The sequence below is a fragment of the Ammospiza caudacuta genome, chromosome 6 (genome assembly GCF_027887145.1).
Source record: "Ammospiza caudacuta isolate bAmmCau1 chromosome 6, bAmmCau1.pri, whole genome shotgun sequence".
Classification (NCBI taxonomy): domain Eukaryota; kingdom Metazoa; phylum Chordata; class Aves; order Passeriformes; family Passerellidae; genus Ammospiza; species Ammospiza caudacuta.
The window spans coordinates 39,018,503-39,046,433 of record NC_080598.1 but is presented as its reverse complement, the minus strand read 5'-3'; the positions used below and the strand labels follow the sequence as shown (position 1 = coordinate 39,046,433).

The 27,931-nt window shown below is 36.2% G+C and overlaps 1 protein-coding gene across 4 annotated transcripts in view; it reads left to right on the top strand.

Annotated features, from left to right (window-relative positions):
- The window catches only part of STRN3 (striatin 3), a 60,120-nt gene extending 38,160 nt beyond the window's left edge, over nt 1–21,960 (top strand). For 2 of the 4 annotated variants that reach the window (XM_058807779.1, XM_058807778.1), the window contains exons 9-18: nt 2,010–2,150; nt 6,997–7,130; nt 12,386–12,561; nt 12,689–12,736; nt 12,842–12,963; nt 14,040–14,207; nt 14,455–14,595; nt 16,499–16,606; nt 18,868–18,954; nt 19,073–21,960. In XM_058807779.1, the coding sequence (XP_058663762.1) occupies nt 2,010–2,150; nt 6,997–7,130; nt 12,386–12,561; nt 12,689–12,736; nt 12,842–12,963; nt 14,040–14,207; nt 14,455–14,595; nt 16,499–16,606; nt 18,868–18,954; nt 19,073–19,242 (1,295 nt within the window). In that variant the 3' untranslated portion in view covers nt 19,243–21,960. The remainder of the gene's footprint in view (nt 1–2,009; nt 2,151–6,996; nt 7,131–12,385; nt 12,562–12,688; nt 12,737–12,841; nt 12,964–14,039; nt 14,208–14,454; nt 14,596–16,498; nt 16,607–18,867; nt 18,955–19,072) is intronic. The other 2 variants (XM_058807781.1, XM_058807780.1) reach the window with 1 other exon arrangement.
- The last annotated feature ends 5,971 nt before the right edge of the window (nt 21,961–27,931 follow it).

The following is a 27,931-nucleotide window of genomic DNA, read 5'->3' as shown; positions in this document are numbered from 1 at the left end:
GCTCATATGTTTGGCATGAAAGCACCTGGAGAAGATGCTTTCAGTTCAGATAGAGGAAGCGTTGATTTGTGGCATTCTGCCTCAATGTGTAGAACCATTCATGCATAGCAACATGGAGAAAACACGCTTTTACTTCTGGAAAGCAAAGGGTTCATGAAAGTAAACAGTTTAGTGTCCCAGTCATGACTTTTATCCTGTCATTTTATTGATTGCTCTGTAATATCTTCAAGAATATATTTACTCTGTCACTGTAGGTGCCTGGCTGATGGCTGACTAATAAAGATGAAGGCAAGCTTTGTAGTCTGTGTGGTGTAGAGATCTGTCCATTCTAAGAGTGACTTTTCTCATGTGAGATCTCACCTGCTGGCTGCAGTATTGAGTACTATACTTCAGAAATGAAATCCTTTCAGCATAGAGCTTGTTAAAAAAGAGTGTTTCATTCTCATTATTATTTTACATTCACTTCATCAGCTGGGATCACAGGTTTCTAGACATTCTTCTACAGGAGAATGAAATGAAACTTAACTGCTCAAGTCATCTGTTTTATGAGGAAAGCTTTTGGAAGCCAGTTTTATTCTCAGATTGCTTCTGGGTAGCAGTCTTTGTATATTTAACTAGAATACTAAGTGTTCTGTGAAGGAAAGAAAAAATTACCCAAAGCAGAAAAAACGTAAATATAGGGAGTTTTATTACTTGGCAAAATGATAATGTACTGCAAATATTAATGAGAATAGTCATACAGCATCCTTTTAGGGGTTTGTGAGGTATACTTCCTGTAATTCTTCTTCAATAAATACTTTTTGTTGTCTTCCCTCACTGCAGGGAATTCTCCCATTATCTTTAGAGAATTCTGTTATTCATGGACACTTATTTTTGAACACATTGATTTAAACCAGTAACATCTGAAATGATCAGATACTTTGTGAAAGAGTACATTTTAGTGTTTAACTGTTTGAATAACAGTTCTGAGTTTGTTAAGTCATCTGTAATCATAGTATTTGCATTTAACTTTTTTGGCAATAAAGGCTTTGGTTTAGTTTCAGTTTCCTCTTTAATAAATGTGAGACATGTCGCTTCAATATAAGAACTTGTTCACTAATGCTTCCTTTACTAAATGGCCTACAATATCTCTGCTTGCAGTCCCAGGAAGGGCTGTTTTATTGGTTTAAATTTGGTTATGTCTTTCATCATTATGGATTGTTTTCTTTAAAGAGGTTCTCTCACTGAAATACACTTTATAATTGAAGCTTGACTTTTTGATGTGGAAGCTATAAAGGTGAAAGCAGGGGTGGATTTAGTAATTTAAAGATATTCTAAATTATACTTTTTGTTTCCTAATGTCTACATATTAATTAAATGTACATATAATTCAGAATGCTTTGTTTCTAGAAGCTTGCTTTTATAATAATTTTAATATAATATACATCTGCAGTTTCATACAGTGGTGGAAGCATTCTTCTGCTGTGTTCAACAAACATTTCATACAATTTAAATACCATTCAAAGCAGGGAAAGTTAATTGTTTGTTGCACCCCCATTATGAGTTGTCTGTACTTTTGCTCTCATTTTTAAGCTTATTTTTAATTAGCACTCTGTTTTTTAATGTTAAATTGTTTAGTATAGTTAAAGTTGTGTAATATTATTAGAAAATGTTTAAATCATACATTTTTTTGTTTAATAGCGAATGTTCTTTTAGTATTTGGCTTGACTTTCCAGTAGGGCTGTAAGATGATTTTTTTTCTGTCTCCTACAGGAAATTGTAGAATAGCTCTACAGAACACAAAGGAGTTATTCTTTGATTTAGTGAATTTCAATTGTTTGCATGTAGTTTTCAGATTTGGTGTATTAACTCCTGCTTTTGATTTCCAAACTCTTACTAAACAAAAGCAAAGCACTATTTATTTTAAGGAGGTCCCATCAGTAATTATTCTTATTTAATGGATTTTTAGACTTCAGTCAAGTCAAGCGGTAGCAATCAAATGAATTTTTGCTGCTGACATTAATTTACAGGAGTCAACAGGACAAAACTTCACGACATGATAGCTGATCTGGGCGATGATGAGATACCCCACATCCCTTCAGGAATCATTAATCAATCTAGGTCACCCTCTTCTAGAATGACTGATCATGAAGGTGCAAGAGCAGAGGAAGGTACAAAAAATTCAGCTACTTACTATATTTCAGGAGATTTCTTTTAGAAAGCACACGCTGTCATTTATTATCCCCTCTGTAAAGCTGAATGCAGTTGCAGATTGCCACATTATTTTACTTGCAGTTCTTCCCAAATGGTTTTATGAGAATATGGCTGTAGTTTTTGTGGCTTTTTATAACTCAGCATTGTTTAATACGTTTTTTTAGATAACTTCATGTACAGCAGTGTGTTCTGACAATATTCACTATTAAATCCCTGTTTGGAAACACACTCCCATTAGCAAAACCTTTCACAAATAGGTTATTTATTGAGGGGAAAAAAGGTGAGTATAAACATTTAATGCACAGTTTGGATTTTGAAATGAAAAGTGGTGATTTAAGTTACGGGACTAATTAGTCTCTTTTCCTCAAATTTAATGTTCTCTTTTATAAAATTCCCTTGATCTATGTACACAAGTTTACAAATACACTATTTCTTTCTTTACAGAGTATTTATTTAAGTTTCAGGATTATCTTTGGCAATGAAAATTAGTGGCAAGCTATTATATATAAAGTTGAAAATCTTGTATTTAGCTTTTCAATTTTTTGTTTTAAAGGAATGATTTTCCTGTATTAGCTTTGAAATTAGAATACCATTATGTAAATTGTCCTCTGCTTAGAGCATATTAATTCAGAATACTCAGGTGTATTCAGATTTGGCTCTTTTAGGATGATCTTTGACCCATATGCCCTGGCTTGGTGTCAGCTATGGCAGAAATAGATATTGCATTACTGCTGATTCCAATAATCAATTGGTTCTCCTGTTCTTTTTCATCCTTGGCCTCACAAATACCTGTCAACAGACAAGCAGAAAACAACCCCAAACCACACTTCAAGGAGGTTTTTTTGTTGTTCTCCAAAACTCTCATTTTACAACAGTCAGCTTATTTACTGCCTTCCTTTTCATCTTTGTTTTTATTTCCATATTCAAGATGAAGCAGTATCAAATTTACCTGTGGAGTGCAATTGAAAAATGTACAGATGAAAATCCACATGCTGAAACTTGTAGACATATATTTAGGTTGTTTTTAGATTCAGTGTTTACATGCTTTAGGTTGCCTTTCAGCCATGTTTAGGTATTTAGGCCATAGATGTTGTGCAAAGAAACACAGACACAAACCTTGTTACGGAGAAGGTTGCTGTCTCAGGTAGAGGCCTTACATCTAAAATTATACTGGACAAAACCAGTATGTATTTTTGAAGAAATAGATGCTAGATTTGAATTTGATAGGGACTGACTTTTATTTCCTGGTTCTTGTAGCACAAACATTGTGTTAGCCTTCAAGTAAAGATTGTTCACACTGTTCAAATAAACTGCTTTCATGTTTATATTTTCATGCTGTTTAATGTGTCACTGTCTTTTTAACTTGTCAGTGTAGTTTGCTCTTTATTAAGTGCAATAATATTAATATCTCTGTCATCTTATTTGCTCATTTTGGTTTCTGCTTAGTTTTTAAACTTGAATATTAGATTGTAAGTTCTGCTATTTCTATCCTGAATGCTATGTGGCTTCTGTACCATATGGTGCAAAACTGCAAATAAACAGGCAGTGTTTTATTTGAATTCCTTCTAGATGTATTACAAGGCCAAATACTTCATTATCATAAAATACAGATTTTACTCAATTATTTATTCAGCTGTGTTCTAAAAGCTAAGATTTTGCAGATAACTTCAGGCTTTCTTCCTAGGATACACTAGCCTATGCTGAGGAATTTTGTCAAGCTATAGTTGTCTTTTGACAGTATGGAAGTTTTATGCCATACTTTGAATATTACAGTTCTGACATAGTGGTTGATAATTTTTTCTTGAAGGGGGTTCAGAGAGGAACTAGCTCTAAATGGCTTGGAATATCTCTTCCATACCTCTAAAGGTGTGAGAGTTTGGGTTTGGGTTTTTCATTGTTGTTTGTTTTTCATTTGTTTGTTTATTTTTCACTCTGAACTGCCTGGTTAATTATAATGTTATGCCATAATCACACTTGATAATTTTGGTCATGAGAAATTGGAGTTTCCATTTCAACATATTCTGTTATTTCAGAAATGGTATCAACATGATATTCCATCCAGTGTAGAGAAAATTACTTTCTTCACTGATTGTTTTTCAGTTTTAATATCTATAGATTGCAGAGGTGTCAATCTACAGATTGACAGAAAAAAAGCAGTAACAGCTAATTACTTCGGTATGAACAGCTGCTTTTGATGTACCACATATTAGCTTTGTGACAAACAAGATGTTGTACAGTAGACAACATCAGCCTATATGAGTTTACATATGTGATCAGAGATTAAAGCAGTTTGTACAATCACTGCTTGATTTTGACTTAATTGTGTATGATGTGAAGAACTTGAAGGTAAGAAGTGCTCGTTAAGATTGGCTAAGCAAATATTTAATTATACAATTTTATATTTCAATATTTATTTCACCTAGTTTCACCTACAAACGAACTTGTACTCTCACATTTTAACTTTAGATTTATTGATTGCAAACTCAGTTAAGCATTTATATTATACTATGAGAATAATATTGTACTGGGTGTTAGAAAATTTTTTTTTTTCTAGATTAAAAGCATTAAAACGTCATTTATTGAACTATCATTTGCATGTACCTATTGATGCATTGTTTTGGTATCTGACGATGTGGGTCTTTATTTTTAGTAGCTGTAACATCATGCATTTTTCATTGTGTTACTATTCTGCCATTTCTATTTTTGCAAAAGCAGTTTGCTGCCATTTTTTAAACTTCTCAAATATGCCTCACTTTAAGATATAAAATTCACAAATAAATTATAGAACACATGTACATACATACTGGCAGCTTTACTATTCTGAATTAGTCTTCTGAATTTTGAGTAGCATGAATTTTGAAGCTTTAAGTAAAGAAATAGTCACTCATGCAAACAAAACTTGACAAATTTGTGGTATAGGTTCTTGATGTGGTAGTCCTTTTTTTTTATTATAAAGCATAGGGAGGTTGATCTGTTAAGGTCAGGAGATGTTAGTTTCACAAAAAATTAGTATGACAGGTTACAGGGCTTACCTAAACTTTGTGGGCCTGTCCTAAAGATCAAATAGGAGTAAGGGGAAAGTAAATAGGTGTTTTGTAGGAATATATCTTTTTTGTAATACAAGTGGTTTGTAGTAGATCTTCAGATGTAGAGTTTTAGTAAATTACTGATGGAAATAAAAAGCTTATTCATATAAGGCCAAGGGAAGCTGTTTTGGGCTGTTAATGTAATGTAGCATTCTTATGAGTCAAACTAGTATGGATTGTGAATGTTTTTACAAGAGGTGATTGTGCGTAGTTAGAATATTGTTTGTTCTTTTTATGCAATTGTAGGAACAGCAGTCTGTATTCTTAGATTATGTTCTTGGATTCTCAGAAATAGTTGTATTGACTATGCTAATTAAGTTACATTTCTTAATAGTACAATAGTTCTGAAGCATTAAAACCTGTTTTATTCTTGGGAAGTGATGTCTTTTGATCTAGCTGGACTAGCTCCTGTTTGCCTAGCCCTAGCAGTGGTGCCAGACATCTGTAACTCTACACCTGGGGTCAGTCATTTTCATTCCATGGGAGTGGATCAGACCTAGGTTACCATTCAGAGAGTGGCCATATGGAATAATGGACATGTGTGTTCTAAACAGGAATGTGTTAATTATTAGTCCTCTTCTTTGGACCTGCTTCTAGAAGACAAAATCCCAGGAAACTGGAAACTGTTTTCGCTAAGATTGAAGAGTTTTCTAGGATTGGATAAGAAATAAGGAGTGGCATTAAAGTGAGGCCATAATTCTCTCTGCCAGATCAGTGACATTCAAAAGTCAAGCAAGTTTAAGTTTTCAAGATGTCACTTATAATTTAACATATTTTGCAGATGCTTATACTTAGCTGAAGTTCACACAGACCTTAATTTCACATACTCTACTTAAGAAGTGTTGCTATTTCTAAGTGGAAAAGAAAACTGAAAAATAAAAGTAGCTTCTAAAGTGTGCTGAAGCATTACGATGTTTAAGACTTCATTCCTGTTCCTTATTTTAAAATTGGTATTTGTGGGTCAGCAGAGATTTACAAAATCATTGAAGAGGGTAAAAAATATGGGTGAATATTTTAAACTTTATTATTCAGATGCAAATTCATGGTGAATGGTTATATATAACTTCTATTCATTCTAAATGATAATTAACAGAAATGTTAAATTTTAATTGAAGTAGGCGCAGCTAGACAACATGAGTATCAGTTGAGTGTTCTTTAAAATTAGAATCCAAAATCATGCTGAGAAACTAAGAGAGGAAATGAATAAATAATGGATGCTTTCATTTTTTCAGTTGCCTGAGAAAACTCAAAGCGGAAGAGATGTTTTGCAGGAGTGATTAAAAATATTTAGTGTACAAGTAGAAATATTTAACTAGTATAAAACACAAAGACATATTTGCAAGTGGATAGAAGGCAGGAAGCATGGTGTATTGAATGAAAAACTCAGCTGAGAATTTGGAAACCTGGGATGTACATTTGGTATTGCAGTGTAAAGTAATGTCAGTCAAGTCACTTGTCAGTATCAACAACTCTGTAAAGTAAGTTTGATCATTTGATTATGAAGCATGGTACAAGAGTTGTGTATATAATGTGTGTGTGTTTGCACATGTGTGTGTGTCCTCATGCTCTTGGTTTTTGTTTTTTTTAGTTGGGGCTGTATGTAGTACATACAAGTTCAGTTTGAACTCTGCTTTGCTGTTAAGTGATGAATAATGCAGCTTTTCATCAGTTTGAATTACTCTGTTGAGACTTAAAGAAACTGTTTTGTTCTTTGTAGCTGAGCCAATAACGTTTCCACCTGGAGGAGGCAAGTCATTTATTATGGGTTCTGATGATGTGTTGTTAAGTGTACTGGGCCTTGGAGACCTTGCAGACTTGACAGTAACAAATGATGCAGACTATAGTTACGATGTAAGTGCAATTTTATTTTAAAATTCTTTATACAGTTTAACCAATAGTGGTTGGGTCCCTTCTCCTCAATCCTGAACATTACTGTTGCACTTCTTTAGTAAAAGCTGTTACTTGGAACGGAAGAGCACCTTGCAAATGAGCTAAGTAATTTGGGTTACCAGAATTAAGTGAGATGACTTGGGTTTTTTCTACATTAATAATTTAATTCAGATTTTGTCACTGGAGGGGGAATGTGTTATGACCTAAAATACATATTAATGTCTTAACATGACCAAAATTACAGTTATACATTGAAATGGAGTGTTGAGTAGGCATGGCATAAAACACAAATGTTGATATTAACTCATTTATTTGCTGTTCTTCTGATGGGTAAGTAGTGTTAACAGCATAGACTATATCTAGTAGTATATTTCAGATGTAAGCTATTAGGGGGTATTTCTGTTGTAATCCAGAGTGTTCTGACATTCCTTTGACCATATTGATTAAGCATCTACCAATAGTGTTAAACAAATTTTTTCTTGGCCTGTAACATAGGATGGCTGGTTAGGGAAGTGTTCAGGTAAGTTTTGCATGAAGTATTGTATTTAAAAAATCTTGTATTGGCTTGACTGCAGATTGCAGCTTTGTATTGCTGTCTTTTGTGAACTACAAATTCTTCATAAAACAGTGTGTAGGCATTTTGCTTATTCTGAGATGGAGGGATATTTAGTGGCAAGCCAGGACTAAGGTCAGCAAGCATTGCAATTAATATACCAACTAACAGAACTGTTACATGAGACTCTGCTAATTCTGACAAACAAACCTGTCTTTGTGGTGTGGAGAGTGAGGCAGAATAGAGGTTACCTTTGCTCTTGGGGAACTTAAAGGAGAGAATAGCTGATAAATACACAAATATGAAGTGCTGCCTGAGCTAATAAGAAATTTGCAGCAAAAGCACACATTTGTTGAAGGTTGGAAGGTGTTAATCATCCTGTAGATGAAGTTGATCTTACTTTTTCAATGTAGTTGAATTTTCAAAATTTTTTTCACTGAAACACTTAAACCCCCAAGGCTCTTTATTTTCACCTATTTTGTGCTCCAATATCTGGTGTATACAGGAGACAAAAGATAGAAGTAGAGTTTTTCTTACTAGGCCATTCACTGAAAATGAGTTGTGATTGACCATGATTATCACTTGGTTTCCCTGCTTCTTGTCCAGTCCTCTCTTCCCAGTACTCATAGGATATTTTCTTCCTTTTAAAGCATAGCTGAAAAATGCACAGTGGCTTCTGACTTCATGTGTCAGAAAAAACAAGGTATAAAATAACACAGATGGCAACAATTTTTTTAATATTTAAGATGACACTGACCTGTCACGACTTTGAATAGACTGAAATTCAAATGCTGTTAGTTTTTCATCACAATGTTTCTTTAGGTTAAAAATTCCATGATAGTTTTTAATTGCTGAAGTTATTCCCTCATAGCTATGGATTTGCAGCACAGTAAGACCATCTCTTACCTTGTACCTGTAATGCAGTACTTGTAAGGCATTGTAGTCCAATGCCCCTGTAATCTTAGGTAAAGTCACTTCCTTTTCCAGTATATCTCCAGACAAGGAGGTGTGACACTAAGTTAATGTGTAAGTAAAACAGAAACAATGAAAAAACCTCAAACCAGAACACTTAATGCATTTGCTCCCAATAGGTGCATGCTCTTCAGATAGCTTTTGTGAGCTATTAGAATGCATTAATAAATAAATCCACAACAGGCTTCCATTAGCTTTCATGTGTCACTCCTTGAGGAGTGTTGTATTTTGAAAAGGAGAGGATATGAATACAGGATAAGGGTTAAGTATAAATCTTAAGAACAACTTAAAAGATTTCTGTATGTTTGATTAAATTCACAGGTTGTCTCCAAGACTAGTCATCTGGTAAACAGTAGTCAGCTCAATTCATGTCTTTTTTTATCATCTAGTTACTTAAATTGACCTCAGTGCATGTAGTTGTTTGCATGCTGAGGGAATAATGTTGCCAAATCAGATGCCTCCATTTGTATATTTTTTGATTCCATAGCACCAGAGAATGGGGTTTTTCTGCAGTACGACTGACAAAGAAACTGTTCCATTTTTCAATCAGATCATGTAAACTTGGAAATCTCCAATAAGTTACAGAATTATCAAGAAAAAAGTAACATTAAAACACAAAAAGACACCACAGCTACTAATTATTGTTCTATAAAATTTTTGTTTGCTGTTGGGGAGTACTTGTTCGACATAGGGAAATGCATGTCTCTTTACAATTTGTTAGGATTCTCTTGACTGCAGGGGCAAGGAAGATCTTCATTCCCTGATGCCTTTTTTTGGTGGGAGGGAATTGTTGTTTATTTGTGTTGGTTTAGTTCAGGTGTAGTTTCAGTCCAGTTTGCCTGTGCTTTACAAGAAAGAATGAACGGGTTGTTTGATCCTTCTTGGTCTTTAGTAAAACCCGCTAAAGTCCACAGAAAAAGGGAGGAGCAGCTAGTGAAGTAGTCTGTGCTGTATGACTTCGATTATCTTGACTCTGTGTGTATGTATAAATACACACTTAGAGCATCCAGACTCAGTGGGCAGTGTTTCCATCTGCACCTTATGTTTTGAGAAGCTTTGAGGATGTCACACTTTTGAACATTACTATATACTGTCCCATTTCACCACTTTTCCATTATTCCTCTGGCCTGTTTTGTGAAAGAAATCTCACAGTTATCCTTTGTAATCATCAAATCCCTTTTCCAAATCTTTGACGGTGTTTTTCTGAGGTGGGATTGGGTTTTTTGCTTGTTTTTTGGAAATACATTACTGGTTAACTTTTTTCTTAGAGATTGCAAGGACCTCTTTGAAAATTTATCAGTTGTTCTCTTACTCTTGCAGTAAGGATATCAAGATCTATTAGAAACATGAATAGGGAAAAGAATTCTAAAAAACTGGTTTATGTATAGCTAAATTTCTAATAAAGTGTATGTGGTGTCTTCTAAAACAACCATGATGTTCCAGTCCATTTTAAAAAAATTTAAACTTCAAAGCTATGCTTAAAATAGGAAATGTACCTTACTTTTCATAACTTGTGTAAATTATATACCTTGCATTTTAGCAGATTTCTCTGTACTGCTGAAAACAAAATTACCCTTGCAACAATCCTTTTAAGAAAAAATTTTAAAAAAATAGAATCAACTCTTTTCATATTTTGAAAAATAAGGATCACTGTATCCAGTTCTATTTTCTTGAATGACTTTTCATCACAACTGTGGTGGATATTGTTGTTTGGCTGCACATTGTACCCAAAAAAATTGCTAGTCACCTGCATAATCTGGGATATTTCATGTGCTAAAATGAAGGATTGCTATTTCAAGTTTTTGACTCTCATTTCCGTAAGCCCCAGATCACTGCTAATACATGAGGGAGCATAAGTTAGCTAAGTGGGTGAATATGTTACGTAATGACGATTTAAAATATCAAGGGACTCTATTTTTTAGGAAGATACCTTCTTTTTTTCTTTTCTCCCCTTGTCTTGTCCATTTGGGGAGGGAAATAAATCAATGGTTTGGTCCAAATTATGTTTATTGCAGAACTCCAGAATTCCACTCTGTTCTGTTTCCTAAAATGAAAGGTTATTCTTTTTATGAAGCTTGCATATAATATGCAGTGTAGGGCTAAATAACTTAAATCTCAGTAAAAATATTGCAGTATTCAGTGTACTCTGAAGTAGGAAGATTGCAAGCAAAATGCTTTGTTATTATATGTATTTCTTGGTTGGCATTTAAAAAACCCTAAAAATTCAGGTTACATGTCTGGTATAACAAGTTTCTGTGACTTGATTGGAATTAGGTAAAGTTTGCACTTAAGACAGAAATTTACAGTAATATAATGGAAAAGCAAATGTCTGCACTTCTGTAGCTCAGAACACTAAATTTTATTGTCTAGACCTCTTTGTTTTGTTGATTGGATTTGAATTTGGTTTGAGTGAGTAGTGATAATTCAATCCAGATTATAGACTTGGTCCAAAAATAGTTATTACGGTATATGCTACACTATTATCTGAATATTTTCAGTCCTGACAGATAAAAGGTAGTAAGATTTGATTAGCTATGGGAGATTTTAATTTCTTATTAGTGTTGCTGAAATTAGTTTGAGATGTCAAGCTATTCTGGCCTACAGTCAAGAAACATACTTTACAATTACACGCTGAAATAGTGTGTAAGATGAAGGATACAATTAGCTTCCTTTTGTGTAAGACAGAGGATACAATTGGGTTCCATTTATTCTTAGTTTGCTTATTTTGTTCATCTAGTTCAAGTCAGTTTTCTAAACTACCTTTAGGGGAAAAGAGAAATACCTGGATAAGTTGTTTCTTTATGATGGAGGCTTAGGATGGGATGTAGTCTGCTTGCTGCATAAATATAAATTGTATTCAAAGCTGTAAATTAGTCTCTTGGAATCGCTAGAAAGGCTTGTATTTTTCTTGTAACTCTTCTTGGTTACCTATAATGAGTATGAAGCAGCTGTAATTATTGTATTCCAGCCTAACAGTCTGCAAGTTTAAAGTATGAATTGGATGTTCACAGTGTATAAATACGGAGTTTGCATATATTTTTTCATAAAGCAGCTAAGTTAATGTCTCACAGATACATTTGAAATTCATTAAAGACTTAAAAAATATTTGTGTAATGTTATGTTTAAAATCATGACAAATGTCTATTGAAATTTTGATTACTGTGTACTTGACTTCACCTGTAGAAGTATTCAAGAACTATGTATGTTTCTTGTCAACCTTAGTCAAGTTACTCATCAAAGGGAGATCGCTCACCAAGCACCTCAAGTTCATTTTTATTGTGTTTAAGTGATAAATGAGCTTTAGACAGCTGTAATCTCTTCCTTGGGTGCAGACAACATAATACACAATGAAACATTTCTCTTTCTACATGGAAGAGGAGTTAGTGTCATTGCACAAAAGGATTAAAATCTGTTCTGAAAATCAAGTCTTCTTTTCTGTGTGTTTAATATTATATATCATTCCAGCCTGTGTCAAAGGAAACTGTTACAACAGAAAAATTTGCAGACTGTCTAGCTGGCCAGATAAGGTTGTAGATGGATATAGATAAATCAATAGATAAATACAAACTCAAGGTTGAATATATATTAACTGAATCAAGCATAGGAGGTTTTCCAGAAATACGAGGGGATATATATAAAATCCATATTTTAAAACCCAAGATAAAATGACTTCTTTCCTTTCTCTTTCAAGTTGCCAGCTAATAAAGATGCCTTCCGAAAGACATGGAACCCTAAGTATACGCTACGCAGTCATTTTGATGGAGTGCGGGCATTAGCTTTTCATCCTGTAGAGCCTGTGCTGGTTACAGCCTCTGAGGACCATACTCTAAAACTCTGGAATTTGCAGAAAACGGTTCCTGCCAAAAAGCAAGTATATGGGTTTTATAAAACATCAGTTGTGTTTTAAATGCCTTTGAAATGGATTAAGCTCTTACAGTTTCAAGTTTTTCAGTAGAGATTTCACGTGGCATAGTAACTCTTCTTTTTCTTTCAGGAGTGCCTCTTTAGATGTAGAACCCATCTACACATTTAGGGCCCACATGTGAGTGTTTGATATTATTCATGGCTAATAAATAAATTGTCATTCATAACGATGTATTCTATCCTGTAGGCAGTTACCAATCAGCTTTTTTCTGTCTCTCAATAGTGGACCGGTATTGTCATTGGCAATTAGTTCCAATGGAGAACAGTGTTTCAGTGGCGGTATTGATGCAACCATCCAGTGGTGGAACATGCCTAGCCCTAGTGTGGATCCATATGATACCTATGGTAAGTTCCTTTTAAAAGATAAACAATTTCTGACCATTGTCTTCAACATTATTTATCTACTTGATGTTAATCTGCATTCTGGAGCTTTTGTGAAATATTACTGCCATTTCTCAACTATGCTGTATGTTTTCAAGTACTTATGTGTGGCAAACATTAGTTATTTATTCCTGCTTGCACTGATGATATACTTTGTGTAGAACAGTAATAGGGAGACTTAACAATTCCTAAGATTTATGCAGTAAAGAGAAAAATAATAATAATTTATATTTTTGAGAAGCCTAATATTTTGAACCAGAATTACAACTTCTCAATAATTATGCATTTCTTCTGATGGAAATTTGCCAGAAAACCAAGATAAGTATGCTCAGATTCCATGTCCCATGTTTCTGACTTGCATCTCAGGTCCCTAATTTTAGATATCTTTAATTTTAGATCTCTCTAAAATTAAATAGCTTGTAACTGCTTGGAAAACTCTGCATAGATTTAAAAACCCTCTAGAAAAGGCAACTGTAAAGTATCAGGGAGACGAAAATAAGATTGCTAGCTCCACAAGAAAAAATTAGTCCTGTTTTTATCATTAGTGCGATTGGGAGTTTTAGACCATACCTGTGTATCAGCAGAGTAAAAACTGCATCAAGTAAGCATCCAGTGTTAAAGTGGAAAGCTGATTTTGTGCACCTTGTACAAAAGAAGGGCTATGATCAAGCATCCTTAAGATGTTGAATTTGAAAGGAAGAAATAAGAGAGGAGGTGGTAACAAGAGTGAATAATTTGGGGAAAAGGGATGTAGTTGAGTTGTTTGTGGGGTTTTTTTTTTTGTTGACTGGTTTGGTTTGGTAGGGTTTTTTGGTTTGAGTTTGTTTTCCTGGTTGGTTGGTTAGTTGGCTGGCTTTTTTTGGAGAAAGATGGCAATGGTTGTGCAAAATGACTTGTGCAATATTCTAGCTGTTGCTTAAAGAGAAAGGGCAGGGGGAATATTCAGCTGGTTTATGTGGAATTTAATATATGTTGAGGTACAAGAAATAATGAATGCTTCTTCACTAAAATGGTTTCCTTTCTCAACTTTTTTTTTCCAGAGCCAAACGTTCTAGCTGGCACATTAATTGCTCACACAGATGCAGTCTGGGGTCTTGCTTACAGTGGTGTAAAGAATCACTTACTCTCTTGTTCAGCAGATGGCACTATTAGGTTATGGAACCCACCGGAAAAAAATCCCTGTATTTGCACTTACAATGGAGAGAAAGGTAACTTTCTGCAGTGGTTTTGAAAATCTGTTATGAGGCAGCTGATGATGCATCCAGACTCATTGTCTGCATTTATCCAAACTAGGTAACATAGCTAAAAGAATAACTTGTAAAATAATCATGGTGCTGTAGCATTATTTTAAAGAAAAGAGCAAATATCTTCTTTAAATACGACCTTAAATGCTTAAATTGTCAGGAATTTTTGAAGCGTTTTGTTCTTTCTAAAGATATTTTTTGCTCTTTCTAGAGCATGGAATACCCACATCAGTCGACTTTATAGGTTGTGACCCTGCTCATATGGTGGCATCTTTTAACACTGGCAGCACAGTCATCTATGATTTAGAAACATCCCAGTCAGTGGTAATGTTTTCATCACAAGTAGAATCTGGTAAGTAGAGCTCTTCTGTAATAAATACACATCTTGAATGAGGTACCTGTTGCATCATTGTGGTACCTCATTGTATGGTGTAGTAAATGAAAAAATTTTACTCCCCTGCTGCATCATTCAGTTTGAAAGATGGTTAGATGCTTGGAACAAACACTGTGGAAAGGTGTTGTAACTCCTCTACTCTGCTTTTGTGAAACCCTGCCTGGAGTGCTCCCTCCATCTCTGGGGCCCCAGCATAAGGACACAGCCCTGTTAGACTGTGAGTCCAGAGCAAGGCCATGAAGATGATCCCAGAGCTGGAGCACCTCTCCTATGAAGACAGGCTGAAAGGGTTGGGGTTGTTCAGTCTGGAGAGGGTTCTTGGGAGATATTACTGTGATCTTCCTGTACCTAAAGGAGCCAGAAACTTGTAGAGGATCTTGTTTGTACAAGGCCATGTGGTGACAAGACAAGGGGGAATGGCGTCAAACTGAAAGAGGGTAGGTTTAGATTAGATATTAGGAAGAAGTTCTTTACTGTGAGAGTGGTGAGACACTGGCACAGGTAGCTCAGAGAAATTTGGGATCCTTCATTCCTGGGAAATCTTCTAGGCGAGGCTGAATGTGGCTTAAAACAACCAGATTTGGTGGATGGTGGACCTGCTTGTGGCAGGAGGGATTGGAACTAGGTTATGTTAAAGGTCCCTTCCACTCAAGTCATTTTATGATTCTGTTAGCAGGATTTGAAAGTAGTTAGAGAACAGTAACTGTTGCTTTCACTACCTCTAAGATTTCTTAAGATTCAGTTTTCTGATTTGTATATGAAACCACAGTTTTCATTATATAGGCTTGACATGGAGGATATTAAGTGGGTGAATAATAGGTGAATTAAACAGAATATTTAATTCAGTGTAGAATTCTGCACAGGTTGGGATTAAACACACTTTCTGGTAGAACTTTGTAGAAATCCTGTTGCTGCAAATAAAGTGTTACAGAGAGGTAGCTCATCAAGAATTAATTGCATGTATTTGATGAAACTCCTTATGGAGGACTCTTTTTGTGACGCTCCTCATGTGATTCATAAGGAAAACCTCCAGTTTCTGCTCATTCCTTTCTAGAAAATGTGATTTAAAAGAATAGTGCAAGGGGAGAATCTGCTTCTCCCCTCTAAGTAGTGTAGTTTACTTTAATTATTAAACTTACACACTTCAACACAGGTTATAAAACTGTGTGAAAGCTATCTTATAAATACCTTTTGCAAAGCCTGACATTGAAGTGAGAAGGAACATCATGATTTGGAGAACTACCTTTTCTAGTTTGAAGAGAGACTTTTAAATGGTTTTAAGAAAAATTAAGCACAGAAATTAAGATACCAAGATAGTTTTTTAAAAAGAGTATCCTGTAGACTTCTAAAGAGATTTTAGCCATTCATTGTTTAAGTTGAAGTCACAAATGTATCTGACAGAATCTAAGAGTGTTAGGTTGACTTCAGTTTCTTGGATTCTCTCGTCTAGTAGGTGTCCCTTCCAACCCAAACCACTCTGTGCTTCTGTCTTCACCCCCAGACTAAATGTTTTTTGATGCAGAGGTGTAAGAGCTGTGTGCTAAACATACATTACTCATGCTACAGTTTGTTTCCACTTGGCTAGTGCTGCCCTGCAGTACTTGCTGGGTTTTATGTCTCAATAATCTTTCATGGGTGAAAACTACTTGTAAGCTTTAACCTTACAGTACCATGGCTAGAGTCTACCTCACTTTGCCCCATCCTGTGAAGCAAGAAGCTTTATTTCTTAGGAGATCCATTGGTCCTAAGATAATACTTACATAATGTTAAATAATATGCTAATCTTAAGTGTAATGCTAAAATACTGTCGTTTTAACTTTAACATTTTCTTTAAGGCAGATGAATATTCTTTTATTTTCAGGTGTACAATCAAATAATCATATTAACAAGGTAGTAAGTCATCCCACACTTCCTGTAACTATTACAGCACATGAAGATAGACACATCAAATTTTTTGACAACAAAACGGGTAAGGATAAAGAAAACCTAATTTGTCTGTATGAATATGTTTTAAAAAATCTGGATGATGTAGGGAGAAGAATCTGTTTGTAGAAAACTTACTACTGATTTAGTCTTACGTAAAACAGAACTTTTGATATTTCTAAGATTAAACCTTTTCAGCACATTCTCTGTGAAATAGTGATACCTGTTGCAATTGTGACTTCAGAAGTCAGAAAACACTCTCAAAACAAGCAGAGATAGTTATGAGGGACAAGAAAGTGGTCTTTAATTTAAAGCTTTCCTGATTTATAGAATATGTCTGCTTTCATTTCCATGCTTTTAACTCTAAGCATGTGTCAGTTATGTTTTTCAATTCTTAGTAGTTAAAAAGATCACTTAGTACCTATTAGGGCAAGAAATATCCCTAAATTCATTGTGGTAATGAAATCCTGTGTTATACTTAAGTTGTTGATAAGGTTTATAAAATAGAAAAGGATCTGGAAGAAAGAGGGTAAGGAAGGCTATAGGAGAAAGCTGCACTGTCTGTTGTGACAAAAACATTAAAATAATTGTAAGGACAAACTTCTTATTTGTGAAATTACCTGTCACTTCCTACATGTTGCCTATCAAATTGGAAGGAAAAAAAAAATCAAACTCACTTTAAGTAAGCATGTGCAAAACACCTGTTTGAAGTGTGTTTGGTTTGGTCCCAGTAGGAGATGGCAAACCCCAGTAGATTCCTGGGGTTTTTGTTTTCTAAAGCAAAAAGCTGGACATTTTTTCTACTTTGCACCTGCCATGAATGTATGTATTTGAATTGTGGTCATTAAATGCATTACACTGGTGTTGCTGAAATTAAGATTTATTACTTCAAAGAAACAAAGAATAAGGAAAAAAAAAATCTGCATGAAGAAATAATTGGGTCAATGACAGGAATCAGAGGGTAGAAGTAAATGGTCTGTTTGTGGAATAAAGTATCTGTGGATCTGGAGTGATGAGCAATATTTCAGCATAGTGAGTCATCTGAACAGGGAGCAGTATATTGACAGTTAACTGACATTCTGTAATTCAGGTTATTAAATATGAAGGCTGACAAAGAACTGGAGATCTTAAAAGACATAACAGCAGGCAAATTAAATTCCATGTGGATAAATGTGAAATTATACATGTAAGGAAAAATAAACATTGTAGTATAAAATAATAATCACTAGGCCAACTGTTCTTATTTAAAGTAAAACCTCAGAGTTATAATAAGAGGTTAGATAAAAATACTGCTTTGTTTCTTAGCAGTCAGAATAGCAAAATGCCTATTAGGAGGGAAAGGAATACAAGGCAAAAGTGAACATTTTTAATACCTTTGCATGAATACTTTGAATGAAGTCTCCCTTACCTCAAAGGGGATATAGCCAAGTTAATATGTTTCAGAGATGATCAAAGATCTTCAGTAGCTATAAGCTTCTTCAGGAAGAATCTTAGAAACTGAATAGTCTGAGATTCTTCAGGAAGAAGAGCAACTGAACAAAGCTGATTTATGTTCTTCGTGTTGGTCATGGTCTTACAGGGATTTATTTGCCCTCTTTTTCAACACACGAACTGAGGTTCAGTTGATAATCCCCAACAGGTGGCAGACTCAAAACAGGAGAGAGGCAGTGATTCTTCTGTGCAGTTAAACATTCTGGAACTCTTTCCAAAAAGCATCATGAGGTGCTAAAAGATGTTATTAGGAGTCCAGGAACAGAAGTCAACTTAAAGAAATTAGGAGTACTTGCATTAAGAGTACTTGAATGCAGAGTTAACTGTTCTGGACATAACCAAACAGTTAATTGTTAGAAGCTGGAGAGTATTTTGGGCAAGTATCACCTATAGTTGCCTTATTTTTCTCTCCTAGCAATGACAGAGATAGATGGACCGTTGATATGGCTCAGTAAATCTCATTTTATAAAGCTTCATCAAGACTCTCCTACTGGGGCAGTTATTAGGACATTTAAGAGATAAAGGTTCTCATTTAGTCATTTTAGGTCTTCACTGTTGTTGCTGCCAAGAAAGATGCCAAGTGGATAACCATTGTTTACAATGGGAATACCTTTTTGAGAGTTGTGTGTCATTTGCCCTTATGTTTATATAAGAGTTCGCAGTTGAAACCTTGTAATTTCTAATGGAATAGAATTATTCAAATATTACTGGACTCTAAATAAGCATGTTGTCTTATATTGTGTTTAAGGGGGATGGATTGATGATTTTTAAATGAACAATACTTCACAGGAAATTCACTGTTTATTTTTCTTTTAGGTAAAATGATCCATTCTATGGTTGCTCACTTGGATGCTGTCACAAGCCTAGCTGTAGATCCTAATGGAATCTATTTAATGTCTGGAAGTAAGGGGTTTTTTTTTTTTCACATTCCATATGTTTTAATATAAATTATGCATTTATGATGCACTACATTTCTGACAAATATAATCTTTTATTTTTCCTTTTTTTCTTTCCTAAACAGGCCATGATTGTTCCATTAGGTTGTGGAATTTGGACAGCAAGACATGTGTGCAAGAAATAACAGCTCATAGGAAAAAGCTGGATGAATCAATTTATGATGTAGCATTTCATCCATCAAAAGCATATATTGCCAGTGCAGGAGCTGATGCCCTTGCCAAAGTATTTGTGTGACATAGCAGAACAAACCTGCATCATAACAGCAGGTCTGTTTGGACAAAAAAGAGGGAATGCGTCACTGCCATCAATTATAAGGTTACCAATAAGACACTACATCTGATCTGCCTGGGTGAAGGCTCTTAAGTGGGGCAGGTAGAAGTTGGTGAAAAGTCACCACATCCTGAACAATGTCAGGCTCATTCATTTAACTGTAATTACTGTATTTGGGGGGGTGGGGACAAATACAAAAAAGAAAACCAGTATTTGTAGCCTTGACTGGATATGAACTGAGCGTATGTCTGTTCTTTAGGTGTCTTTAAGCAAACGTGGAGTCTGATCTTACAAAAGACTTTTATTTTGGACTCTGTGTGCTGCCTTAGGGTTAGGAATGTGGTGCTCTTGTGGGGGGAAGTGAGCTCCAAGAGTAGCTTTCTTTTCATCTCTTAGTAATCTTCTGTTTATCAGTTGAATGCCACAGATTCCCCTTTTAAACTTTTATTTTGCTTTAAAGAAAAGGAAATTTAACTTAAAATATTTTAGCATTAGTTGCACAAAATGTTTGGATAAAATTCTAGTTTTTATAAGTCTTTTTATATATTTAGCCTGTCACAACAGTGCTCAAGATTGTATTGATAATGTTTTTCTGCATTATAGAACCCTAAAACACAGAGATCTCACTGACCCGCTGCCGTGTAACCACAATCTTCCCTTCTTTTGCCTAATACAGCTCAGCTAAGTCCTTGCTTAAGGATGCTAATTCATCATCATCGCATAACTGTCTTCATAAATAAAGGACTGTAAAATGTGTTCAAATGAAACACAGAGGGGTTAACACCCCTAAATGAACTCTTAAAAAAATTAATCTTGGCATCCTATCACTATGTGATATTTTGTACATCTTACTGTATTTACGAATTTATTTATCAAGGATTACCCATCTTGCTAATGGCCTATTGTTATTTATTTCACTTTTTGTTGGTCTTTATATCCTTTTATGTAGTGTGTTAAAGGGCCCTGTATATCTGTTATGGCACTCTTTGAACAGTCTAAAATAGATGAGAAAATGGGACATTTGATAATTCTAAAGTTGCAAACCAAGAAATTCTTTTTCCTCTGGTTACAAGTACCTGGAGTGGAGTTGATTCCAAAAAAACAATCTTGTTTCAGAACCTTTGGAGTGAAAATTATTTTTATTTGCATTTCAAATAGAATACAAAAGTAGTTAATTCAAGATTCATAAATCTGCTGTGTTTTGACTAGTTACTCCCTGCTTTTATTTTATTTTTCAGAAGTGCTTCAGTTTATGGTGTAACTAAAAATTTTGTTTGTGTAATGCATGATTAATACAAAAAAGTATTTTTTCTAGTCTTCCACAAAACTTTTCTGATCAGTTTGCGAGTTTTGATGAGTTTTGTAAGGTTTCTGTTTTACAAACTATGAATCAGCAAATTTTTAAGATTGTACCGCATAGCAAAAGTACAGCTGTTGAAAAATAATGTATATAAAATGCATATAATAAATATTAAATGGTGTACCTGTATGTTACTGTTGGCTACATTATTTTGTGTTGCACAGTTTGAAAGAGTCATTCTACAAATTACTAAATTAGGTCTCAATTTTAGCAAAATGACCATTTGTTTATTATGCTTATAACCTGCTTTGCTTTTGCAAGATTGTAATAGTTGTCTGGATGTTGAGCAACTGTTCAGTTTCAAGCAGCAGTACCCACATATAAGAACATGTTTCCACGGTGTTTAAAAAAATTTTACAAGAACAAATCGAAAATTGCTGGTGTGTTCTTACAGCCCTTCTAAGATGATAATCTCAGTGTTTTTTCATTATCTTTGCATATGAAGTGAATCTGAAGTGATTAGGAGCCAGAAAGGTACTCTGTTTTTATTTCAAACTGCCACTGAATAGTTGTGTTGAATTAAAAAAAAAAAACAACTAATTTCAAAATGCCTGACATTTGCCCATATATTTTACCTCTGTCCATTTCTTTCCAAGTCCTCCTGTAAAGTTGATGAACAAAAAACTAAACTGAAGGTCAACATTTACCTATTCTGTGATGAGTCACTTTGCTCAAAGCTATCAGCAGAAACAGAATACCACAATATTAATATTTTTGTGTAAAATAGTATGTTTAGATATAAGTTAACTAAAGCTAGAACATGTTCCTATAAGTGGTTTAACTGCATTGTTCCATGTAAGTTTCCAGTTTTCCAGTAAGAATGTATTTCATGCCATCTCATGTCAAGCAAATTAGAACCAAAAAAAAAAAAAAAAAGGAAAGAAGTGCTCATGATAGGCAGTTATATTTTGGAATTAATTTTGTTTTAGTAATAATGTTGCATTGCTTGAAATGTTACAGTAAATTATAATTGTGTAGGAATTGGAGAATTTTGTCCTTTATCATGAAGATTGAGGTGAGGCCTTCCAGTAATTGCTTGTAGGACACTAAGACTTTACTTTTGAAAGTAACATTCAGCTGATTTGCACTTTTTGTTCTTTCCAGTCTAAAGCATTCAACTAATCAACAGACAAGAGAGTATTTGAATTTTATTGGAAGTAATTTAATAATCGCCTTTTCTGAAGCCAAACATTGTTTCTGGCAGCTTTTCCAGACTGCTGCATTTTAATGCTTAAATAAAATGTGATTGTTTAATAAACATTACCATGCATAACATTTACCTTTTTTTAATTGTATTAAAATTGAAATGATAAAAACCAAAATATTTGCTTATTTTCCTTAATTGAAATCTTAACGATCATCTTAGTTCACTAATGCACAGTGGATCAAGTGCTGTAGTGAGGCATCAGTTACTGAATATTACCAATAATTTCTAATACTTCTTAGTTTATTTATTGTGGGGTGTACCATGCTGAAACCTTTATTTGTTGGGTTTGAGTTTTTGAAAATGGAAGAGCTATAGTACTGGTGATGGGGAAGATGAAAGATGATAGTGCTCAAAGAAATGGTTTTATTTAGCAAAACCACCTCAGCTTATGAAAGGATTTACTTCTCTTTTGTGAGACCCAAAGGACTGGTGCTCAGAACCCGAATGGAAAGATATCTGAATGTGTTTATTAATACCTGTAGCATTTAGGGTGTGATTGATAAGTCTGTGTTAACAGACTTAGTCTCCATCTTGCTTTTTATTGTGGGAACTGTTTTAAGCAGATCAGTGGTGACTGTAGCTCACTCCAGCATAAACAGTAGTATGCTGTCCACATAAATAGTGAATACACATGAAAAATAATGTAACAAGCCCTGGTTAAGAATCTTCCATAATTTAGAAATACTAAGGACAAATTTATTTGCCAGGAGAAAATTGGTAGGTTTTCCAAGTGGAAAAACTAGACTTGAAGTTGCACTATCAGTGGCCATGTGTTTCACATATTGTATGCTAATTTATTTTGAAACTGATAGCATGCTCTGTCCAGGCATGCTCTGTCCAGGCATGCTCTTCTTATTATGTGCTTTAATTTACTTTGGAACTGATTACACTCTGCTCCAGCACTTCCCAGCTCACATCAGTGGAAAGCCCCTTGCTCACACAGCGCTGATTCCTTGCATTTTTGTTCTGTTTGGTGTCATAGACTCGTAGAAAGGCCTGGGATGGAAGGGACATTGAAAGTCATCTAGTTCAAGCCTGTGCCCCCAACATGGACATGGGCAGCTTCCATGAAAAAGGTTTTTAATGGCCCCATCCAGCCTGGCTCTCAATGCTTCCAGGGATGGGGCATCCACACCTCTGGACAGCCTATGTGCCAGTCAGTCACCACCCTCACAGTAAAGAATTATTTTCTAGTATCCAATTTAACTTGTTCTCTTTGAAGTTTGAAGCAGTTTTCCCTTGTCCTGTCACCACATGCTCTTATAGAAAGTCCCTGTCTGGCTTTCTTACAAGCTCCCTTCAGCTACGGGAAGGCCACCATTAGGTTAGCCCAAAGCCTGCTCTTTTCCAGGTTGGCCAGTCCCAACACTCTTGAGACTCTTGAGACTCTCCATCCCTTTCATCATCTTGTGGCCCTCCTCTGGAGTCACTGCAGCAGCTCCCTGTCCCTCCTGTGCTGGCACCCAGAGCCGGTGCAGCCCTGCAGTGGCTCTCAGCAGAGCAGAGCAGAGGGGCAGAATCCCCTCCCTGGCCCTGCTGCCCACGCTGCTCTGGCTGCAGCCCAGGACACGTTTGGCTCTCTGGGCTGGCAGTGCCCATGGTGCCTCATGTGCAGCCTCTCAGCCAGCAGCACCCCCAAGTCCCTCTGGGCAGGGCTGCCCTGGGGCTGCTCATGCCCAGCCTGTGCTGAGACTGGGCCGTGCCCCAACCCAGGAGCAGCACCAGCACCTGCTCTTGTTAAAAACCAGGAGGTTCCCATGGGCCCACTTCTCCAGCTTGTCCAGGTCCCTCTGGCTGGTATCCCATCCCTCAGGTGTGCTGAGCACATCACTCAGTTTGTCACAGCAGTGCCTGAGTGAGTGTGTGTATACATACATATATATATATACACACACACACACACACACATATACACGTACTTATGTTCTGCCTCTAAGAAGATTTAAAAAAAGAAATAACAAAAGCAGATACCTTCAGAATTGTTTTGAAATGCTACTTCTGAGATGAGCAAGAGTGTTTAAGAGTGTTCCATTTTCAAACTTGCTCTGTTGGTACTTTGAGAATGTACACCCTTGAGTCTTATGCAGATTAAATTAGTAACAGATTTTTAAAAATAAGTAGTTCTAGCTACAACAACTTTAAAATGTCATAAAAGTGCATTGGTTTGTTTTTAATTTTTAATATAGAAATGAACTTTGAGTTGATAATATAAAACAACAGCCTTTCTTTTTAGTCCTCCCTGTTATCTCCTTCTCCTGGGAGATCATGTCGTGTTCCAGGTGACTGGAGTTGAGTCATAAGCTGAGAGATGACTTCATAAGCTCGGTGCAGTCTTGTTGCCCACCTGCAGTGGGTGGAGGGAGCTGCTGGGGCCAGCCAGGCTGTGATGGCCACTTCTGGCTGGGCACAGAGCAGGGCTGCAGGAGCCCCTCAGCAAGCTGTGGAGAGGCAGGGCAGGAGAGGTTTTGCCCTCTGTGCCTTCAGACACCATGGTGTTGGCAGAGGGAGAGCTGCTCGTTTGTCCACTGTTGGTCACATATCCTTGAGGTGTTCCCTGAGGCTTGTCTCCATCTCACCTTGGCTTGCCATGTGGCTGTTGGGAAGCTGTCATTGATCTTGGTGTGCCTGGAGTGACCATCTGGGCACTTCCCAGACCTTGCCTGATGGCTGCTGGGGTTTTGCTCATGCACAGCAGCTGGCCAAGGAGATGTGGTTTTCCTTCATGAAAGGAGGGCTGCCCAAGGTGATGATATTCTTCAGTGACTTTGTGGTGACTGGCCTCATTGCCTTTGCTAAGCACCTTTTTTTCTATTGTTTCAGGTGTCTTTCTAGTTACTCTTTTGTACCTTGAAATGGATGGGTATCTGTTTTTTTCATTTGTGGGCAGCTGGGGGCAGGGGCTTAAAAGCAGAAGCTCTTGGAAGGGCCTGCAGGTGCTCTGCATGCACTGGTGCTGTGTTGGAGTCTGAATCACGGCTCTGTCTTACATGCCCTGTACTTTTGGTGGACTGGCTGGTAGCCTGAGGTTTTTCCCTCTGCTGGAGTTTTCTGGTGTTAGAAATACTATTGCACCTTAACAATAGCAAGTCTTTTTAAAATACTGATACGTCCTCATTACTAGGGTAGATGTTGGCAAAACCAGGAGCTGTGTGTTGGCTTCCTGAATTACTGGTGTGTCTCTCTTGCCTGAGGTAACCCAGGTGACCGACTCTGCTAGTCTTAATCAACAGTTTTCTGTAAAGATTTATCTGACAGCTATACAGAAGAATTTCTTAGCAGCGAGAAATATTTTCCCCAGTTTGACTGACCTAACACCTGACAGTTTCCATGGTACAAATGCATTATATTCTGACAGAAGCCTTCTTTTGGCAGATATTTGGGTTTAACAGAAGCAACTGATTTTGGTCACTTCTCCTAATTGTTTGTGTTAGTCTGGTCTCTGTTCTCTTTTGAGCAAATCTGACCATCAGGGAGTAAATTCCTTGTTGATATATTTGCTACCAACATGCTGTGCCAGACAGGTCTGGGTTTTTTCCTAAACTGGCTCCTAGTCCTCACCAGAATTAGTTCAACAAGTTTATGTATCTCAGCTAATTTAGAGTGTTTGGATGAGAGAAAGCTGTTTTTGTATCTGCCTTTTCTGAACAAGTATTCTTAAAATACCCAAGGGTGTCAGCGGAATTTCAGAAACTACATAATAGTGAATTTGCTTTTCATTTGAAAAAAACACTATTTTGATTATATAGTTTGTTTGATTTGGAACTTATCAAAGCTTTCAAAGTGGTGCTAAGTTAGTAATTTTTGTAATTTTCCCATCTAATTTAAAGTATTTTCCTAAATCTTGCCAGTTTTTTTCTCAATCTTTTGACTTTTTGTTGTCTCTAACTTGTATTATTTGGCAGATAATTGTTTATCATACTTGTAATCTGATCACATCCACCAGGGCAGAAAAACAGTTTTATATCCCTTTGCTTACGTTCTGCCATACTCCAATTGCTGTTAAGTAGTAAAGGCCATATCTGACCTCAGCAAAGGTTGGAAAAGTTTAGTTAACATTTGCTAGCAAAAACAGCAGTGCAGGATTCCCATACTGGTGCCCCAGGAACTGGTCCAGTGTGAAGTTCAGCTGTAGGTTCAGTTCTAGCCTGGGGCTGAGGGTCTGTTTGGGCTCCCAGGAGCTGCTTGGCAGTGGGGAGTGATGCTACCTGCTCCTTGTGCCTGTGGCAAACCCTAACCCTGCCCTTCACCCTCCTGACCCTGCTGCTGTTCACAGGCAACTGCTCTGGGCGTGGAATGCAGAGACAAATAGGACATAATATTTGCTTGTGTATAGATGCAGGTGAATGTAAACAAATCAGTCAGTAACCAAACAATAAATACCCTTAATTTCATGAAAGCGGATTATGATCAAGGACACTTCACTAACTAGACTTGATTGATTGAAAGGAAAGGAAATTTTGATCCTAATGAGATTAAATTTAATATGGTCATTTGTTTCAAAGCAGAGATTAAATCCTGGGATTTAATCATAGGCAGCAAATTTTCAGAACCTATTCTTCATTCAGCTGAAGCTAGAGGCAAAATTTTTGAGGCCAATGAGGGCAGAAGAATGCCCGCTCCAGTTAGTAGACTTATATGACAGAGAAGTGGCTCACACTTCAGTTCTAAACTGTTTGCTGGAAGTTTCCATGTGTTTTGTGTCTCTGTTTGGATGACAGGTGATCACAAGATAGTCAGCCACGTTCTGCTTCCACTTCCCAAAAATACCACTTTTGTTTACTGTCCTAGGGCCAAACCAGAACCACTGATTTTATTAGGCTGTGGATTTAAGTCCCAGTTTCCAGGCAGTTTACTTAAGAATAAAGTTGATTGCCTTTGACAGTGCTCAGGCCTTCTGTGACACTTGCATGGAACAGAGAAATTTTCTGTCATTTTTGTGGCTTTGATACTTTCTGGACCTGACTTACCCTTCAAGCTAATGAAAGGAAGGAAACTCTTGACAAAATTGGTGGAGCTATGTAGTGATATTGAGAATTGCCCCATAAGGAAAAAGCAAGGCATAAGCAGTTGTTCCTGCTTTTCTTCAGAACAGGGAAGGTAAAAATTCTGTATTTTATGGGGCCATGCCTGACAGAAGGGAAAGCTCACGTGACAACACTAATATGAAAGGCAAATGGAAGTAATTAAAATATTTATCTGAGAATCTACTGTTCTGATGAGACTATACTAATGTGCCAAAAAATCCAACCCTGTTCTTTCTCTCTTCCCACTTGAAAATTGCTTTGTAAGTTGTAGAGAATTGTAATTGTTGACTTTTGATGCAAATGATTTTGGCTCGTTTCTGCATAGCTCTTTATTGGCATTGATTTTAAAAGGCATAGTACTTTTAAAGTGACTATTTTCTCCTAAGAATGTTAGGATGGTCTTTCTTTTGGGTTTTTCTTGTTCCTGGCCAATGCAATATTAATAATTTTGCAGTGATAATATAAGTTGGTTGACTTCTGAGACCCATTTTGCATTCTGCTTAAGGATATAAAGTAGAAGGCTTTTACTACAAGTTTGCAGGTCTGGCTGCAGTTTACTGGCCTTCGGTCCTAGACTGTATACCTGCCTTTCATGTACTGTACTTGCCAGAGCTAGAAATAGCCGTGCTGTCAAGAGATGAATACACATAGTAATTCATCGTAAAGAGAGGACCTAAATGCCTAAGATTTATGCATGGTGCAAAATTTGAGGTGCAGAAAATTTGTAAACAGAGACAGAGACACTGGCCTGAGTTTCCTTGTAAGACTGAGACATATTGCTACTGACAAAGGAAGTCATGCTCCTTTCTGTTATAAAATAGCCTGTGAATGGAGAGTTTACCCAGGAAAGATCTTGTGGCAGGGAATGCTCAGGCATGTGTCCTAACCAAAGCATGGCTGTAGGTTGTAGCTCTTCCTGGAAGTTATCATGTACAAAAAGGGATTTCACTTTATTTAGGACAGCAGTTTAATGAAACTAAATAAAACTAAGTGGGAAGGATGAGTTTTGAATGGTGTTAACTACTATTTCATGTAAAATTCCAAACACCTGCATGGGAATTA